The sequence below is a fragment of the Leptonychotes weddellii genome, chromosome 15, assembly GCF_054177405.1.
Source record: "Leptonychotes weddellii isolate Sample4059 chromosome 15, ASM5417740v2, whole genome shotgun sequence".
NCBI lineage: Eukaryota > Metazoa > Chordata > Mammalia > Carnivora > Phocidae > Leptonychotes > Leptonychotes weddellii.
The window spans coordinates 5,414,200-5,432,320 of NC_138383.1; the positions used below are offsets into that span (position 1 = coordinate 5,414,200).

General features: G+C 60.2%; 1 protein-coding gene across 1 annotated transcript in view; it reads right to left on the bottom strand.

Moving 5' to 3' along the window:
* MYO15B (myosin XVB) overlaps nt 1-16,005 on the bottom strand; it is a 29,026-nt gene extending 13,021 nt beyond the window's left edge. Inside the window, 27 exon segments of the mRNA XM_081805949.1 lie at nt 36-131; nt 1,025-1,155; nt 1,374-1,431; nt 1,713-1,769; nt 2,398-2,491; nt 4,796-4,965; nt 5,211-5,328; nt 5,719-5,843; nt 5,976-6,021; nt 6,107-6,222; nt 6,382-6,459; nt 7,920-8,045; nt 8,424-8,555; nt 8,819-8,914; nt 10,115-10,381; nt 10,469-10,582; nt 11,321-11,476; nt 11,621-11,734; nt 11,922-11,985; nt 12,155-12,258; nt 12,522-12,618; nt 12,955-13,029; nt 13,203-13,312; nt 13,526-13,589; nt 13,967-14,427; nt 14,430-14,502; nt 14,504-16,005. Coding sequence (XP_081662075.1) covers nt 36-131; nt 1,025-1,155; nt 1,374-1,431; nt 1,713-1,769; nt 2,398-2,491; nt 4,796-4,965; nt 5,211-5,328; nt 5,719-5,843; nt 5,976-6,021; nt 6,107-6,222; nt 6,382-6,459; nt 7,920-8,045; nt 8,424-8,555; nt 8,819-8,914; nt 10,115-10,381; nt 10,469-10,582; nt 11,321-11,476; nt 11,621-11,734; nt 11,922-11,985; nt 12,155-12,258; nt 12,522-12,618; nt 12,955-13,029; nt 13,203-13,312; nt 13,526-13,589; nt 13,967-14,427; nt 14,430-14,502; nt 14,504-16,005 — 4,644 coding nt within the window.
* Between the last annotated feature and the right edge of the window lie 2,116 nt (nt 16,006-18,121).

Genomic DNA, 18,121 nt, shown 5'->3' on the forward strand with positions numbered 1-18,121 from the left:
CCCCCACCCCGTCCCCTCCCCGATGCGTCACTCACCACCTTGTTGATATCCAGGGCATGCTGAGGGTTCTCACCATCCAGCCGGGTCAGGGGCTTGGCCAGCGGCTGCCCAGGGCTGGGCAGGGCTGGCTCCTGCAAGGAGGGGGGAGACAGCACCTGAGCAGGTGCTGGTCTGTGCTGACCTGCTGGAGATAGCCCGGCGGAGCCCACGGGAGTGCGCGCCCTGGGAGACAGAGAGCGGCTGGCGAGGAAAACCACCTTAGAAATGCATCTCAGTGGCTCTTTCTGATTAGAAAATTGATGCCCATGCATGCAGAAAACATGCAAAAGGATAAAGAATAAAAAACCCATTACTATTTCCCTGCCAGTCGTGACCACAGTTGACATTTTAGCTTCTCTTTCCAGTCTTGCTTTTTTTTTTTTTCCCCAAGATTTTATCTATTTATTTGACAGAGAGAGAAAGAGCGCAAGCAGGAGGAGCAGCAGAGGGAGAGGGAGAAGCAGGCTCCCCAAGGAGCAGGGAGCCCGATGCGGGGCTCGATCCCAGGACCCCGGAATCATGACCTGAGCCGAAGGCAGAGGCTTCACTGCCTGAGCCTCCCAGGCGCCCCCTCCAGTCTCGCTTTCTACGCACAGATACCTACATCGCCCTCCCACACCTATTGTTGTTTTTAACAAAACTGGGATTCTACTCTATGTCCAGTTTGGAATCCTGCTTTTGTATCCAACACTGCAGCCTGGACGTTTGCCTTATCGTCACACACACGCTAATGACATGACTTCAACGGCAGGACGATGCCGCAGGGGTAACCAAGTTGTGGCATCACGGATCTCAGTTCCTCTTGAGAGTGAGACATTTGGCTTCAGGGGCTATTCTCCAAGCAGTGTGGCTGCACCCATCACCCCCGTGATAGGAGAGGATGGGTGGAGTGGGAAGAAGGAATAGGCCCAGCTTCTGCCTGGCAGGGCTAATATCTGGGGAGCCGTGGAGGTCCGCCAGGGAGAGCCGAGGTCTGGGGGCCCACCTGAAAGTTAGTGGAGATGAAGCTGGAGAACGGGAACTGGTCGATGTCGGGTGGGAGGGTCAGGCTGCTCCGGGCAGGAACTTCAGGGGGCATGGACTCGGTGATGCTCCCAACCAAGGCATGGTGATGGCCTGGGGAAAGCGCCGAGAGGCAGCCCAGAAAGGCCGACATAAGGCACCCGGCTGTGGACCGCCTCCACCCCTCATTACCCGCCCCCAGCCCTGGGGCAGAGGGAGCCCAGGGGAGCCCAGAGCATCACAGGGAGGGACCGCGGGGACAGACTGACTGCACAGCAGAGAGATTGGAGGAGCGAGGGATCATGGTAAGAGGGACACCAACCAAAACCCACCTTCTGCTGTCTTTAGCATGACGGCCACCTCAGCCGGGATCTCCAAGCGCCCCAGCTCCTGGCAGAGAGGAGCGATCGACTAAGTACTAAAGGAGGGGGTCCAGGGACCCAGTGTCCCTCCTCACCCCCAGGACCATAAACTTTTCCAAAGATCAAGGATTCTGATCCTGGACACAAATAGGACCCCAAGAGCCCTCAGAAGGAGACCGAGGGCGGCCCAGGCCTCTTCTTGGGGGGCCCAAGGGATGCACACCCAGGACCCCACACTCGTCCGCAAGCCATGCCAGTTTTGGGAGGCTCATAACCCAGTGGACACCCTTGAGCTTCCAGGCCACCTACCATGTTTGGCGCTGTCTTGGAGGCTGGGCCACTGTGCCAGCCACACCGAAGCCCAAGCTGCTGAGGGAGATGTGAGAGGAGCTGGTGCCCCGGTGAGGGGTCTCCGTGAACCTCCTGGCAGATCTTCTCCACCTCAGCAGTTCAGCTGCCCCCTCCGGCCCCCAGTGGAGAAACTAGCCCAGACCCAGAGGGGCCAGCTGCCTGCCGCCAGCCCTCCAGAGCCCTCACCGGCCGTTGCTGCCCGTCTGCAGGGGCGCTGGGGAGGAGGTAGGAAGAAACGGTCCCAGGGGACAAAGTCCAGCCAGGGAGGGGCCACAGAGAGGAGCAGTATGTGGGCGCTGACCTTTGAGCGGCTTTATGGCCCCCATGTTGGAGTCATCAGGCAAAAGAGGGAAGCAGGCCGGCCCTGAGGAAGGTCTGGAGGGGATGGGAAGGCACCCCCGGCAGGCAGGGGAGACTCACACTCTGGAGGGTGGGCAGGGATGAAGGAAGTGACCTCCCGGAGGCCCCAGCCTCCCTTGGCCAGGCAGCGGGAAATGGGAAGAGCTGGGCCAGCCGTGGTCTCTGAGCCCTCGGCGCTTGGGCCAGGAGTGACTCAGCTACGGTCCGGCCAACTTGGCCAGCAAGGCTGCCTGACTTCTCTACCCTGAGCTGCCAGGGGCAGCAGCCCCACCCAGACACTCACCTGCAATCTCTGTCGCCTCCGGAGCAGGGGCCGGGCCACCAGCAGGACGCTGTTCAGCTGTCCCAGAGCTGCCCGCCGCCGGAGGTATCGCTTCCTGAAGGCCGGGAAGGGGGTTGGGGAGGAGTTCGAGCTTAGAGCCGGTACCCAAACCCTCCAAGCCGAGACATGAATGTAGACACGGACCCCAGGCCGATGACCCCTAGGTCCTTAACAGAAGCCACAGGGAAAGGACAGGACAGCTTGAAAGAACAAGTACATTGAGAAGGGGTTTGGTACCGTGGATTACGGTCTCAGGTGGCAGAGCCAACCGCTGGGCTCATTTCCCACCCAGTCGGTCAGTGTGGTTGTGGGTAAGTCCCTTCCTCTTGGTTTTATTGTCCTCATCTGCGAAGTGAGGGTCCGTGTAATCCCTGCCCCACCACAAGATGAAGTCAATCAATCGACATGTTGAGAAGTGTCTGGCGTATTTTTATTTAAGAAGCAGAACTTCTAAAAATGAAAAAATGCTATCACTGGAAATCTAATAAGAGATCACAAAAGAGATCATGTCTTTGAAAACTGTCCAGATACAAGAAAGACGAGACTCCTCACGGAAGGAGTCCTGAGCAGGATTAAAATTTAAAAATAAGTATATAGCTTTGAGGCGGCCGGCTGGCTCAGTTGGTAGAGCATCTCGGGGTCGTGAGTTCAAGCTCCAAGTTGGGGGTAGGGTTTACTTAAAAAAAATAAATGTACAGCTTTTGTGCGAAGGACACCATCAAGAGCGTCAAAAGACAACCCATGAAATGGGAGAACATTTGCAAATTACGTATTTGATAAGAGTTTGATATCCAAGATGTATAAAGAACTCCCACAACTCAACAACAAGACAAACTATACAAACAAAAGGCAGACTGAGAACTTGACTAGACATCTCTCCAAGAAGATACACAACTGGCCAAGAAACACATGAGAAGATGCTCAACCTCGTTAGTCATTAGAGAAATGCAAATCAAAGCCACAATGACGTATGGCTTCATGCCCACTAGGATGGCTATCATTTAAAAAGCGGAAAATAAGGGTGCCTGGGTGGCTCAGTGGGTTAAACATCTGCTTTCAGCTCAGGTCATGATCTCAGGGTCCTGGGATCGAGCCCCGCATCGGGCTCCCTACTCAGCAGGGAGTCTGCTTCTCCCTCTCCCACTCCCCCTGCTTGTGCGCGTGTGTGCTCTCTCTCTCTCTCTCTCAAATGAAGAAATCTTTTTTTTTTTTAAAGTGTTAAATAAGTGCCAGAAATGCTGTAGAGAAATTGGAAAACTGACACATGCTGGTGGGAGCGTAACTCCTCAAAAAACCAAACACAGAATTACCATATGACCCAGCAATTCCACTCCTTAGGTAAAGACCCAACAGAACTGGAAGCAGAGAGCTGAACAGACATACTGAAACACTTGTGTTCCCGGCAGCCTTATTCACAAGCACCAGAAAGTGGAAACAGTCCAAACGACCGCTGACGGATGAGTGGAGACACAAGGTGTGGTCTGCGCACCCAGGGGCAAAGAGAAGCGAAGTCTTGCCACCTTTTACTATATGGATGAACCTCGTGAACGTTCCACTTAGTGCAGCGAGCCAGATGTAAGAGGAAATATTGTACGAGCCAGCTCACATGGAATATCTGGAATAGGCAAATTCGTAGGGACAGAAAGTGGATGAGAGGTTCCTGGGGGCTGGAGGAAAGGCGAGCAGGGAATGATTGCGTGAGGGATCCAGTGTTTCTGCTGGTGATGACAACATTTTGGAAATAGAGCGTGGTGATGAGTGCCCTGTCTTGGAAGGCTCCCCTGGGGTCCATGGCACTGTCCTTACTTTGTTCTTAGCCCTTTACCACCCCCTTGGGGGTGACTGGTGGCTGGTTTACTGTCTGCACCTGACTCCCCAGTGCACCTGGGAGGCGCCACCTCTGCCTCCAGCCCGGGGTCACCAGCGCTGGGCCCAGGGTAACGGAGAAGGTCGAGCCACAGCTATTGGGTGAAGCAGCCCAGACATTCCCAACAAGCTGTGAAGGTGAATAGGCATTCATCACGTGAGAAGGGGGAAGGAAGTGCTCTAGGACCAAGAAGTCCAAAGAGCCTGGAGAATAAAAATCTGGCCTAGAGGCTGGAGAGATAGGCAGGGCCTCACACAGCCTGATAAAAGATTATTCTTGGGGCAGAGTGGAGAACAGACTGGAAAACACTCAGGTTCAGGTGGCCTGAGCAGATAGTGAGCTTCTTGTCCCTCGGGGTATTCAAGCAGAGGTTGCATGGGGATGCTGACAGGATGACCCCCGGGGCAGGTAGATTTCCTTGAGGCCCTACCCTTCCCACAGCCCGCCCCAGCACCTGGAGGAGGCCCCCAGTCTCACGCCACCCCTGCAGACCTGGCCTGAAGCCCTCGCACCTGCTCCTGCATCCGCGGCAGGAGGAGGCCGCCGAGGTGCTGGCGGGAGATGCAGGTGTGCAGGCCGAGGTGCGGGCTGAGCAGGGCCTGGGAGCGTCGCCGGGCCCAGTGCTGCTCCAGCTGCTGCCAGCCCGGCTCCCGCAGCAGGACCTGGGGGCAGAGGTGAGGGTGCCCAGGCTGGCGGGGCCGAGGCCCACCCTGCTCTTCTCCTCAGGCCTCGGCCTCCTCCCTTCCGGCAGGACAACCGATTCCTGTGGGGAGCCCGGGACACCTGCCTCCCAGGCCCACTCCATCGCCTCCCCACCCAGAAGGACCCCTCCCCCGCATTCCTGAGTTTGTCCCGGAATGCTCCTCTCCCTTCCCAGCCACGCCTGCCTCTCCGCACACACACCCACCTGGGTGGCCCCGAGGTGGCAGAGGGGTGACTCGGGCCCCAGCACCTGACTCAGGATGGCGCCACACCTCTCGCGGTCAGAGGACTCTCCCCGCGCCTCTGTGTCCAGGGCCCGGAACCTACCCCGAGGAGGGAGAAGCTGAGGTCAGAACAAGCACAGAGAGGACCTCCCTCCACGCCTGTTTGACGCCCCCCGGCCCCTAAGTCATTCAACAACGATTTGCAGCGCACCTACTATGTGCCCGGCACCCAGCAGAGTTTTGCTGAGTGGCGGAGGGCCAGGGAGAGGCATGGGGGTGGCGCAGATAGTGAATAGGGAAGGAGAGGGACGGAGGGAGAGAGAGCAGTGAAAGGAGGCGGGCTGGAGGCCAGGCCTGGGGTCCCGAGGAAAGTGGGCCCACCTCCGCCCTGAAGGAACCCCAGGTCTGCCAGCCACTCAGGGGGCCTGTCCTTGTGGGTCCCGGCCCGAGGTGCCTGGGCCCTCGGCTGCCTCCATCCTGGGACCCTACCTAGCCAGGAAGGCCTGGAAGGGCAGGCGCACAGGGAAGTTGGCACTGCGGGTACACACCGCCTCCAGGATGTTGGCCTGGCTCAGCTGCTCAGCCACGTGTCCCACGTCAAAGAGGCCTGGAAGCTGTGGCCACCGAACAGAGCCAGTGAGAGCTGGAGTCGGGGCGGGGCGGGGTGGGGGGGCTGCTGCTGAGCAGGGCAGGGCAGGTAGATGGGAAGGCTCTGGGGCCAGGTGCAGTGGGTCGGGGGAGCTCACCTTTCCTGGGTTGGGGTTGAGGCACTGAATGAAATAGACATGGCCCCTGATGGGAGGAAGGGGGGGGTCATGTGGGCGCAGACCAGCCCCCGAGTCCCTGGGGTCTCCTATGCGGGGGGCACTGCTCTCACCTGCCCAGCTGGGCTAGGAGGTCCTCCAGGGAATGCTGGAAGCAAGAGGCCAGTGTGGGTTTGCCTGGCCCAGCCCTGGACTGGGACTCTGCTTCCTGGAACGGGCTGCCCAGAAGCTGTGGGGCAAGAGGAGGCTGAGCTGGCTTGCTTCCCAGGCCCGTCCATAGCCCGTCCCCGGGGAGCCAGGGTGGGCCAGACCACGGCGTCCAGACCCCAGAAGCCTCAGCCCACGGTCCAAGGGGCAGGGGGACACAGTGTGGAGGGGTGGGGGGCACCTGGAGACGGCTCTGGGCAAGCATTTCCACCACGGCAGGGTCAAGATGATCCCGGTTTCTGTTTATAAACTTGTGAACCTGTAAGAGACAATGTGGGGAGTAGAGGGGGAGCCAAAGAGAGAAGACTGGGGTGGAGCCTGGTCCCTTTGTCACATAATCCCGCCTCTCCCCACTGGGCTAAATAAAGGACCACCTTTGTCTCGTCAATTAACGGCTCTGGGAAAACTGGAAATCCCCATGCAAATGAATGAAGTTGGACTCTTATATCAGATATAAAAATTAACCCAAAATGAATGGATCAAAGACCTAAATTTAAGGCCTGGAACTCTAAAACTCTTAGAAGAAAACGTAGGAAAAAAGCTTCATGACATTGGACTTCGCAGCGATTTCCTGAATAGGACACCAAAAGAATAGGCAACAGAAGAAAAATTAAACTGGATTTCATCAAAATTAAAACTTTCGTGGGGCGCCTGGCTGGTTCAGGAACACATGCGACTCTTGATCTCTGGGTCATGAGTTCCAGCCCCACGTTGGGAGTAGAGATTACTTAAAAAAAAAATTTTTTTTCTTGGGGCGCCGGGGTGACTCAGTCTGTTAAGCGTCTGCCTTTGGCTCAGGTCATGATCTCGGGATCCTGGGATCGAGCCCCGCATTGGGCCCCCTGCTCAGTGGGGAGCCTATTTCTCTCCCTCTCCCTCTGTCCCTCCCCCAGCTCATGCTCTCTCTCACTCTCTCTCAAATAAATGAAATCTTTAAAAAAATGTTTTCTTTTGTGAGTTTCAATATGGTTTTGTGGTTTTCTTTATTCAATCTCCTTGTGTGTATGGGTTTTTTTTAGATGTGATTGGGGTTTTTTTTGGGGGGGAGGAACAGAGGTATAACTGATAAACCTTAGGTTTCTTGTTTGGGTAACTTCTGGGTGGTCTGTGTTTTCTTCTACAACCAAAACAGCTCACCTCCTCCAGGAAGCCTTATTGGACTTGCCCTACCTCAAACTAGCCATATGGTCCTACCCTTTATACCAGGTCCCCTCCCCTCAGCAGTTCTCCTCCTGGGTAGGTGTGTTGTCACCGTGAAACTCAGAAGGAGGAAAGGCGAGTCCCTTCAGTGAGCACCTTTATGTGCCAGGCACCTGCCTGACCACTTCCCCATTACTGCATTTAATCCTCACAAGTGTTATAGGACTCCCATTCCCATTTTACAGGTGGGAAAACGTAGGCTCAGGAGGAGAAGCAGACAGCCAGAGGTTATCAGAGTCAGGTTTCCACGCCCCACACATATGCTCCTCCCCTCCTGGTCTTAAGGCTCCCAGTCTCATCTCCCTCTACCCCATGGTGCTCAGCCAGAACTCACTAAATCACGCTGGGAACTGTGTAGGGCCAAGGGCATAGGTATAAACATATGGTCAAGCCCCGGGAGGGGCCTCCCCTCACCTATTCCTCTTAGCTGTCAGGTGAGTCAGCTCTGGGGAGGGGACACCCGGGCCACGTCACCCTCACTGATTCACCCAGGGGTCTGTCCCTGATTTACCCCAATACCTGGTAGGTGATAGGCCCAGCGTAATGCCTCACGGTGAAGATCGGAAGGGGCAGCTGGGGCTTGGCGTAGCAGGGGTGATTGCCATGGTGATAGTGACACTTCTGGAGGAAGGTGTGGTCTGTGGCCTGATAAGAGGGACGAGCTTCCCTCAGGCCTTTGCACAAGATGTGCCCCTGCCCGGACCACGCATCCCTCCAGGGTCATCCATGAGTATTTGTGGAATGGGAGGACCACGGCCCTGAGGCTTGCTCCCTACTAGCTGGAGGCCCGAGGGACCACCACAAGCCCTGCATGAGCCCTGCGCAGTGCCCACCACTCTGCCCCTTCCGCAGCAAGGACTTGAGGAACCCCAGAGAGGTCAGGATCACCCAGAGACAGGATTTGAACCCAAGCTGTGCTGAGAAGCTATGCGCAGGGTTTCTGGCCCCCATCACCTGTGGCTCCTCTCGGAGGCCCTGCTGGCCCTGGCCTGGCCACCAGGGCCCCCACCGCTCGGGGCTCACCTGGGACAGCCATGTCTAGGCATCCAGGATACTCAGGAGGCTGTGGGGCTGGTCTATGAGGAGGTCCAGACAGGTGTCCCGCACAGGCTGGGGAACGGGCACCCAGGGCAGCAGCTCTCGCCGACAGGCCTCCTGGGAACAGCAGCACGGGGCCGGTTCCAGAGCACACCCGCGTTCGTGGGGGAGCTCACTGGACCCAGAGCAGGGATGGCCCTCCCATTGTCCAGATGAGTAAAATGAGGCCCAGAAGGGCTGAGATGGCCCATAGTGGGGCGGGGCGGGATGAGGGGCTTTGGGGCCGAGCTCTCAGTTCAGGGCCCTCTGTTTCCCAGGGATGGCCCCTGCTCGGGAAGGCCTGGGTGCCACCGGCCACCGCCAGGCCCAGCGCCTCTCACCTGCTCCTGGGCCCGCAGCATCTGGCTGGAGAAGAGCTGCAGATGCTCGCTGGTGAGGTTACTGCACAGTTGTTCCAGGCCGTTCACCCACAGGGCCTGGGGGCACCGGGGCAGCAAGGACGTGGGCACCCACACGGCAGGGGCACGGGGCGGGGGGGGGGGTGCTGCACACTGCCCTCCCAGAACTCAGGGAGGAGTGGTGCCCTGGGGCTGAGGCTGCAGCCCACAGGGTCAAGTCCAAAGGCCTCAGCCCACACCCCTCCCGCTGCCTCAGCACGACTGTGAGCCTTCAGGCCACGGGTCACAGCCATCCTGGGGTCAGGAAGGCACGTCTTCCTATGACCCAGTAGCTTGCTGGCTATCAGAATCCCACATCCTCATAAGCAGGGCTCCAGGCCGCTGCCTCCGAGAAGCCTTCCAGCACTCTTCCTGTAGGGATTACAGGTTCCTTCCTCTGCGTCCCCCAGCATGTTACTCGCAAGCCCAGCAGAGCCCGCACGCCATGCGGCTTTGTACAGAGAGCTTTGACACACTCTGAAACACAGAGTGCACATGCGCACGCACACACACACTTGCCGTCATCCCCTCCCCCCTCGGAGAGGGCATAGTCACCAGGGGCAGGCTGGGGAGGAGAGAGCAGGGGACAGTGTCCATCCGGGAACGAGGGTGGAGGCCACCTTCTCTTGCTCAAGCCCCCTCCTCCCTTCCCTGAGGAAGTGGGATCTTCTAGAAAGGGGTTGAAGAGCTTATGAAAACTCAGGGCCGGGGCGCCTGGGTGGCTCAGTCGTTGGGCGTCTGCCTTCGGCTTAGGTCATGATCCCGGGGTCCTGGGATCGAGCCCCGCATCGGGCTCTCTGTTCGGCGGGGAGCCTGCTTCTCCCTCTCCCACTCCGCCTGCTTGTGTTCCCTCTCTCACTGTCTCTCTCTGTCAAATAAATAAATAAAATCTTTAAAAAAAAAAAAAAAGAAAACTCAGGGCCATTCAGGGGGCTGTCCCCTTTCCTGTTCCTCTTGGGGCATGGGAGGGGAGGCTGGGGGCTGATCTATCCTAGGGCCTCTGTCTTCCGCTGCCTTAGAGGCGTCCGTGAGGCTCTGTAAGGCCAAGCAGGACAGAACTCTCCAGAGGCGATGTCAGGGCTGGACAGAGTGGGGCAGAAAGGCTACCCCTGTGGGGTGTGCGCTGTCTCAGGGCTAGGCAGGCAAGCGCTCACGAGCGCCCCCCTCAGGCAGCGCTGACCCCAGAAATGATCAGGATGAGGTGGGCCACCCGTCCCAGGCCCTGCCCCAAGGGGCGACCGCAAAGCCGTAGACGTCCACGACAGTGACGTTATCCACGCTCTCTCCCTCCCCGGGAGCTGCCAGCTTCTCATTGCTCCTCGTCAGAAGCCAGGTGAAAAGCTGGGAACACAGGGCCTTGGCCAGGGCGTCCCTGTGGGCAGGGTGAGCGAGCCTGTGCCGTAGAGTGCCAGGCCCGGCTGCGGCTCCCTCCCGCCCCCAGGGCCACCTGGCATCAATGGCGCTTTCCACCTGCAGAGACCTGCAGACGCAGCCATACGGTGTCTCCTGGGGGGCAGAGGAGGTAGGTACACGTGGAACAACAGGCCTGAGGCCCACGTGGGCGGCCCCGCCCCTGAGGAGCCCAGCGCTCACCGTGACCCTCCTGGTGACAGCCCCCTCTAGGCGTTCAGGTGGCACCACCAGCAGCCGGGCTGCCGTGTGGATCTCAGCCCAGCTGGACACGGCAGCCACCTGCTGGGACTCCCGCTGGACAGAGAAGGGAGGGGGCGCGGAGACCTCTGCTGGGGATCGGCCACATCCCGCAGCCGGGTGCAGAGGAGGCGGGGCCTCGCTGCCCCGGGGAGCTGCCCTGTTGCCCCAAGTTCGATCTGGGTGGGTGGGAGCCGACTCTGCAGCCTGGGGGCCCTGAGTTCGAGTCCTAATTACCTCTTCACTAGCTGGCCGCCTCTGGCGAGAGTCTTTCCCTCTCTGAGCCCCCACTGTCTCATTGTGTTTTAAGCAGGCTCCATGCCCAGCGTGGAGCCCAATGCGGGGCTTGAACTCACGACCCTGAGATCAAGACCTGAGCTGAGATCAAGAGTCAGACAGTTAACTGACTGAGCCGCCCTGGCGCCCCTCCACTGTCTCATTGTTAAAGGGCAAACAACAACCCTAAAGTTAGTTGTGGTGAGGACGGAATTAGGAAACATACAAAAAGTGATTGACACAGTGCCAGGTACATAATAACTGCTCAGTCAGTGCAGATCTCCCTTGTGGAGAAGGCTCCACAAGGTTCTTAGCGGAACCCAAGCTGGCGTAGATGACCCAGGCCTGTTTTCTCACCCATACGACAGGAATCTGCCCGCTCTCCAGGGCCGCTGTGGGGCCGTGGGGTAGCCCAGGACTTGGTAATCTACCTACAAGTGTTTGGTATCGTTTCCGCCCTGATTATGCAAACAAGCCACTGCTGATCCAGCGTCCGAACCGGCCACAGCGGGAGCCCACCTCGGAAGAGGAGAAGCAAATGTTGCCCAGGTGCAGGATGGCGGCCAGCACAGCCCAGGCGGTGGTCACCTCCTTGGGGCACATGACCTGCAGGGCCTTCCACAGTCCTTCGAAGTCCCGGGCATCATCCTTGCCCTGGAGACTGCAGGCCTGGCCCTGCAGAGTACGAGGGGGGTGAGGGGACAGGGCCCGGCCGCCCAGAGCTCCCCTCTACTCTGGCCACTCCTTAGACCCCCATGCCAAGACCTTTCCCTGGGCAAGCCCTGTCACCCAGCGCCGAGCGGGCCTTCCTTCCCCCACCTGGTTGAGGTAGTAGTAGGTCTCTGGCCCCTGTAGGGAGAGCTGCTCCCGTTCCACAGGGTCTAGCCCCGCCAGCAACTCGTAAAAAACATGGAAGCTCCGCTCAGCCTGGGCCTTGGGGGAGAAGGACCGGCTTAGGGGGAGCAGTGGTCCGGTCCTGTGCCTCAGGGGAGCAAGGACAAGGCCTGGGAAAGGCAGGGATGGGGGGCTTAGCGACCACGACCCCCTACAGTGGCCCCTCCCCCTTTCCCATTCTGGGAGCTAGAGAGAGGGGAGCCTCGTTGGGGGGGAGAGGTCTTACCTGAAACACCACCCTTGAGGTCTCAAGCAGATAATGTGACACAGAGGCTCCCACGATGACCCCGCTGTGGGCACAGGGCAGTGGGTGGGGGTGCCCAGGGTGCCTGAAACCTAGGGGCGCTGCTCAGAATGGGACACACTAGGGGCTGGACCCAAGGGCAGCAGCCTTGGGTTCCCAGTAAAGGGAACTGATCATGAGTGCCCCCTGTGCCCGCCAGGACCCCCGTCACTCACTGCTGCAGGTGGAGGCAGAAGACCTGGCCGAAGCGGCTGGCGTTGGCATTGAGGACTGTCTTGGCGTGGCCAAAGCTGCCGAGTAGGAGCAGCACACCATCCAGCTGTGTGGGGGAGGAGCATTCAAGTATCCCTGGGATGGCGGTGGAATCCACTGATCAGCCATCCCAGCTGAGGACACGTTGCGCCTGGGGGTTGTGTTCTTCCACGGAGAGGGGCAGTCCCACCCCACCTCACCCTGCCCCACGATAGGCAATGCCTGGGGCTGCCCCCAAGGAGAAGCCAGATGCCTGGAGACCACCCTCCGGGCCCAAAGGAGAAGGATGGTCCCTCTTGGATCCCCGGGAAAAGGCCAGCGGCTCCTCACTTGACATCTTCGGTCCCTTGCGTGTTCCTGCTCCAGGCTGCTTAGGGACTGCACGATCTTTTGGGCAGCTTCTGTCTTCCCTGAGCCACTGTGCCCACTGCATGAGGGAGGGGCTGACAGGGTCTCCCGGAAGGGGCACACAGGACACCCCATGGAGCCCAGGAAGTGGGGTATGCCCGCCTGGAAGTGATACCAGCCCCCGCACCCCGGAAACATGGAGAGATGGACCCAGGGCATGCAGACCAAAGAGAAGTCTCCAAGATGCCACATTCAAGGGGCATGTGGATGACTTTAGCCAAGAGCACAGCCCTTACAAAGTCCAGCGCTGCTGCCCAGCAGTGGACCAGACTAGCAGCTTCAAATGCAGACCCCGTGGCCCCTGTCTCCCAGCCCTCAGAGTGGCCTGTGGGTTCCGTGGGGCACCACCACTCACCCGAGGAGAATGCACGTGCCCTGCCCAGTACTCCGAGACCGGCTATGGGCCGATACCACGATGGCCAAGATGTGTCTGAGGCAGGAGAGAAGGAAGCAAATGAGGAGGTTACCAGAGATGGGCTTCTGGGCCTTCCTAGGTGTAGGCAGGACCCTCAGTCCCCAGGATCTCGGTGAGTGGGACATGCTGGGGCTTAGCCACCCGGGGGGGAGCGGTGAGCAGAGGGCTGGTGGGGCTAAGTCACGTACGGGGTGGTGTTAGGGGCCTTCTTGGTGTGGTAGCTGGCCAGGACCTCAGCTGAGAAGAGAGGCAGGGGCCGGCGGGGGTTCAGAGAGAGCAGAAGAGGCCCTCCAAAGGCCTGGGGGAACACGGAGGAAGCAGGGGCTACAGACAGAGTGGGGCTCCAGTGCTCCGCAGCCCGGCCCCCTGCCCCCACTCTGCAGCTCCCCAGCAAGGGTTCAGCACCCAGCCCAGGGAGGAGAAGGAAGAAGTTCTAGAAGTGCCAGAGGGCCCTCAGATCCCAGGGGACAGGGAATCCCAGCCCCTCAACCCTCCCCAGGTGCCCCCATACGTAGATTTGGCCCAGATGAAATCTCTTCTTGAGGCACCGCAGCACAGAGCTGTTACACACTGGTCTGTGGGGACAGCAGGAGAGCGGAGCAGGGAATCGGGGGCAGAAGGAGGTCCTGGGTTAGCGCGGCCACTGGCTGTAGAGATACTTTGGGCAAGTCATGCATCCTCTCTGAGCCCTGAGCATAACACAGGGCACGGCTGCTAAGTGAGTTACCCACTCCATGGGGGCTGCAAGCACCACCAGGCCGCTGACCAGAGGGAAGCTTTGTGCCAGTTAGGGAAGCAAGTCCCAGGCCGGGCACCTGATTTTCACGCCTCACCTGCCTCTTCCAGCCAGACCTTTGGTTAAAAAGTACAATCCCTTCTAAGGTTACAATTTATAAAAATGGAGGCAGGATGGGGCCCAGACAAGACAGATCTGGAACTACCCCCTGCTCACCGCAGCCGAGCCAGGTCCTCCGTGTCTTCCAGGCCTTCCCCAAGACTCCTGCCCTCAGCGCCCAGTAAGGGCGGCCCCTCCACGCCCGGCCCCAGGCTCAGCTCCAGGTCCTCCTCCGTCTCATCCTCTGGCTCCCACCGCTCCCTCGGGGACCCGCAGGGACCCGGGCTTCTCTCCCACAGCAGGCGGGTCTCCAAGGTGAGTCGGGGCAGCAGCGCGTCGGTGCCAAGCCCAGGGTCCTCGCGGGGTTCTGAGCTCTGAGCCCAGTGGACCGGAGCCTCGGCCCCCAAGGTCTCGGGCTCCGCCTCGCTGCTGGAGCCGCTTTCGTCGAGTAGGGGCTCGTCGTGGGGAGTAGGGCCGAGGAGAGAGCCTCGGCGGGGCCCGGCCACATTTTCTCCACTCGCCCTGCGCCCCTCACTGTCCCCCGAAGCTCCTGCACAAGGCAAAAACGTGCCCCTCCCCGGGTTGGGGCGTCCGTGGACGCTTCCTCTGAGCTCCGACTGCTCGACGCCCTCCCAGTCCTGTGGATCCTGGGGCTTAGAATCCGGAGTCGGATCCTCATCCTCAGAAGAGTCTCCGGGAGCTGAGCTCTTCGCAAACTGTGGGGAGCTCGAGTCGCCGCTAGGGGGAGCCCTGGGCCGTCCCCCCAGTCCCGCTACTCCCGCCAGGCACAGCACTTGCCGTCGCCGCAGTCCCGGCCCGTGACCCCGCCCCGCGGCCGCCCGCGGCCCCGCCCCCCGGCCCTCGCCGGCCGGCCCTCGCCGCCGCCGCAGCTGCAGGCAGCGCAGGAGACCCAGGGCGCGCACTACGCGCAGGAGCCTCTCCTTAAGGCCGGCGTGGCGGGGAGCCGGAGCCGCGGCCTGGGGAGCCGGGTTTGGCGGCGCTTTCGCGCGGAGCCTGCGGAGCGCCACGAGGGCGGCCAGCGGCGCTGGGCTTCCGGGCCCGTCCCCCTCTCCAGCCCCAGATTCGCGCTCGCCCGCCGCCACTTGCACTTTCCCCACCAGCTTTCCGTCCTGGCGGCGCCGAGTCCCGGCGGCCGAGGCCGAGGCTCTTCCAGGCTCGTCGCCCTGCGGCTCAGCCTCCGACCGCGCCTCATTGTCTGAGTCCCGGGCCGGCCTGGGGTCCCCGGAAGCCCGCGAGCTCCGGGAGACGCACGTGGGGCTGCCCTCGAGGGGGCTGGAGGCCTTGGCTTTTTTGCCCGGCTCAGTCTCTTCGGCTTCAGTGGCCCGGCTCGCAGTTCCTGGGGCTGCCCTTGGGCCCCCTCCCCGCCCGGCCCCCTCCAGGCTCGACTCCGTGCCTGTCCCGGAATCCTCGCTCTCTCCCCGGGGTCCCACCCCCGACGACCCTTCCCGGCTCCGGGGCTCAGGGCTGTCCCCGCCGTCGCTGCTCAGACCGTCGCTGCTGGGGCGCTCGCCGGGTTCCAGCGCTGGCTCCGACCCAGTTTGGGGGTCTCCCGAGCCCGTGTCCGTTTGCTCCGGCTTGGGCCGCAGCTCCGGGGCTCCACTGCTCTGGCTGTCGCTCTCCTGGGCCTCGCGGGCTTCGCTATCCTGGCAAGAGCTGCCCCCGTCTCCACCTGACGCGTCCCCATCGAGGCGCCGGGTCTCTCGGCAGCCGTGCCGAGCCGGGTGTCTCCGCCCTTTTCCTCTCTTCCTGCGGCGGCAGAGCTCGACGGTCCTCCCTTCTCCGGGGAGACTCTCTTCCTCCAGGCGCCCGCCACGACCGTCCCGGTGCTTAGACCTGGGTCCCCGACACCGCGCGCGGCCTAGTCCCCGCTGGGCCTCCGCGGGCGGCCCAGCCCCTGGCCGTCTGCAGCCGCCGTTCCGCTCTGCGGTGGGCTTCTGGCGGCCACCAGGGGTCCCGTGGCTTCCCGAAGTGGAGGGCTCCAAGACTGGCCTGGCGCTGTGGGCCTTACCGCGACCCTGTCGGCGTTCCCGGCTAGGCGCGCCGTCTGCGCTGGCCGACCCCGACGCCTGCTCCCCGGAGGCCGGCCTCTCCGGCCTGTCCTGGCGCTGGGGCGCTTTGCCCTTGCTCCCGCCCATGGCGGGCTCAGTGAAGAGGGGCTTCCCGGTGTCTCTGTCCTCTCCGGGAAGATCTGGCAGCCCCTGGCGCCCTCAGCCCTTGGCAGCGCCCCCACCGGTTGTGCCCTGGCAGGGCCTACAGGCTCAGTCTACCCCCCGGGGGCTCCAGCCTTACCCATGAGCATTAATAATGCAGGTAGCTGCGGGTCCTGACCCCCTAGGCCAACAAAGGAAGGGAGGCCGCCCAAGAAAGAGGAGACGCTTCAGCAGGGGACAAAGGCCGAGGACAGGGCAACCGTGCCACCTGGGAGTGGCTGCCCGCCAGGTCAGCCTGGCACCCCGCCAAACTGAGGACCCACATGCTCTGCTCCTGTCTCACTGCTTGCCCAGTGGAGGGGGGCGGGCGGTGAGCCCTCCTTCAAAGAACCTGTCTGGACCATCCTGGGGGCTCTAAGGGTCACCCACTCCTTCCTTAGTTCTCTTGGACTCAATATCAATAAATAGCTAACATTTCAGGGCTTATGTGCCATGCACTGTTCTAAACACTTCACTATGGAGTCATTTAATTCTTTTTTTTTAATATATTTTTAAAATTTTTATTTATTTGACAGAGAGAGAGCAAGAGCAGGAACACAAGCAGGGAGAGTGGGAGAGGGAGAGAAGCAGGCTTCCCGCTGAGCAGGGAGCCCAACACGAGGCTTGATCCCAGGACCCTGGGATCTTGACCTGAGCTGAAGGCAGATGCTTAACAACTGAGCCACCCAGGCGCCCTGGAGTCATTTAATTCTTGAAAGCGCACTGAGAGGTGGTACCCTAAGAATTCCCATTTTATGCCTGATATGACTGAGGCACACAGCTGAGTGTCACAGGGAGTGTGAGAAATGAGATGCCAACCCAGGCAGTCTGGCTCCCAAGGCCCTCTGGAGCATAGGTGTGAGGGACTGCCACCAGCAGCAAGCTGGACTTTCTCTGGTTCATTACAATGTATCCTGCAAGCTCTTGGGCAGACAGAGCTCGGTGCTCCTCTCCAGTCTCTTGCCTTCTTGGTGCCCTCCTCGCCTCCGGGTTGATCCAGGCCAGGTCTTGTAGCTCACTCAGCCGCGTGGGTGTGGCAGGCCTCAGGTCTCTTCCCAAGCAGCCCTACATTCAAATCTCCCCAAACCCTAGGAAAGGGATAAGGTCTCATTCTACAGAAGGGGAATCAGCTCAGAGGATAAGTGGCTTAAGGACACACAGCTAGAAAGTGAGGAACTGGGTACCAAACCCAGCTCCCTGGACCCTGAGGACCAGCTGTTCTGCTCCGCGGAGCTTCTGCTGGGAACCGGCTTTGGAACCAGACAGCCTTGGTACCCCTCCAAGCCCACCTCTTGGGTGTGTGACCTCCAGCAGCCTCCAGGGAACTCCGTGGACAAAGGACAGCAGGCGGAGAGGAGACCTCCCCCCACCTCTCCACCAAGCCCAGCCCTCGCCTCTGGCTCCTACTTGCCCCACCCATTCCTTCACCTGCTTTGCCCCTCGATTCTGTGTGAGTCCTCCTCCGACCATGCTCCTTCCTCCCTCCCTCCCTCCGGGCCCTCCCACCAGCCACAGTAACTTTCACCTCCCTTGCTTGGGTGTTAACGTGCTCTGCGATTTTATAGACTCTCATTTAATCCTTACCACCCTCTGAGGTAGGCCCTATTATTATGCCCTGTTTTATAGGTGAGTAAACTAAAGCACAAGGGTGACATCATCTACCCAAGGTCACACAGTGGGTCATAGGCAAAGCCAGTGTTTGAGGACTGGGTCTGCCTGCCTGACTTCCAAGTCTAAGTGAGCACCAAGTCTCCCACCTGTCAATGCTGAAGACCCTCAGATCCGAGTCTTCAGATTATGTGTCCAGCTGCCTGTGGAACGTCGGCAAGGACCTTGGAGTCAGCGGTGACCTCTGCCACTCTCTCACCTTCTGGCAGAGGTCCTGTCAACTCAGCCTCTCGGTGTCTCCACCGTGTGGCTACCAGCACCCCTCCCTGGACGGAAGCTGCAGGGACCTCCAGCTCCTCTCTCCATGCCAGCCCAGCTTCCATTAATCCACTTTCTAGGCCATGCCAAACCCTTCCGCTTGTGCTCGCCTATCAATAAAAATTGTTGATCTCAC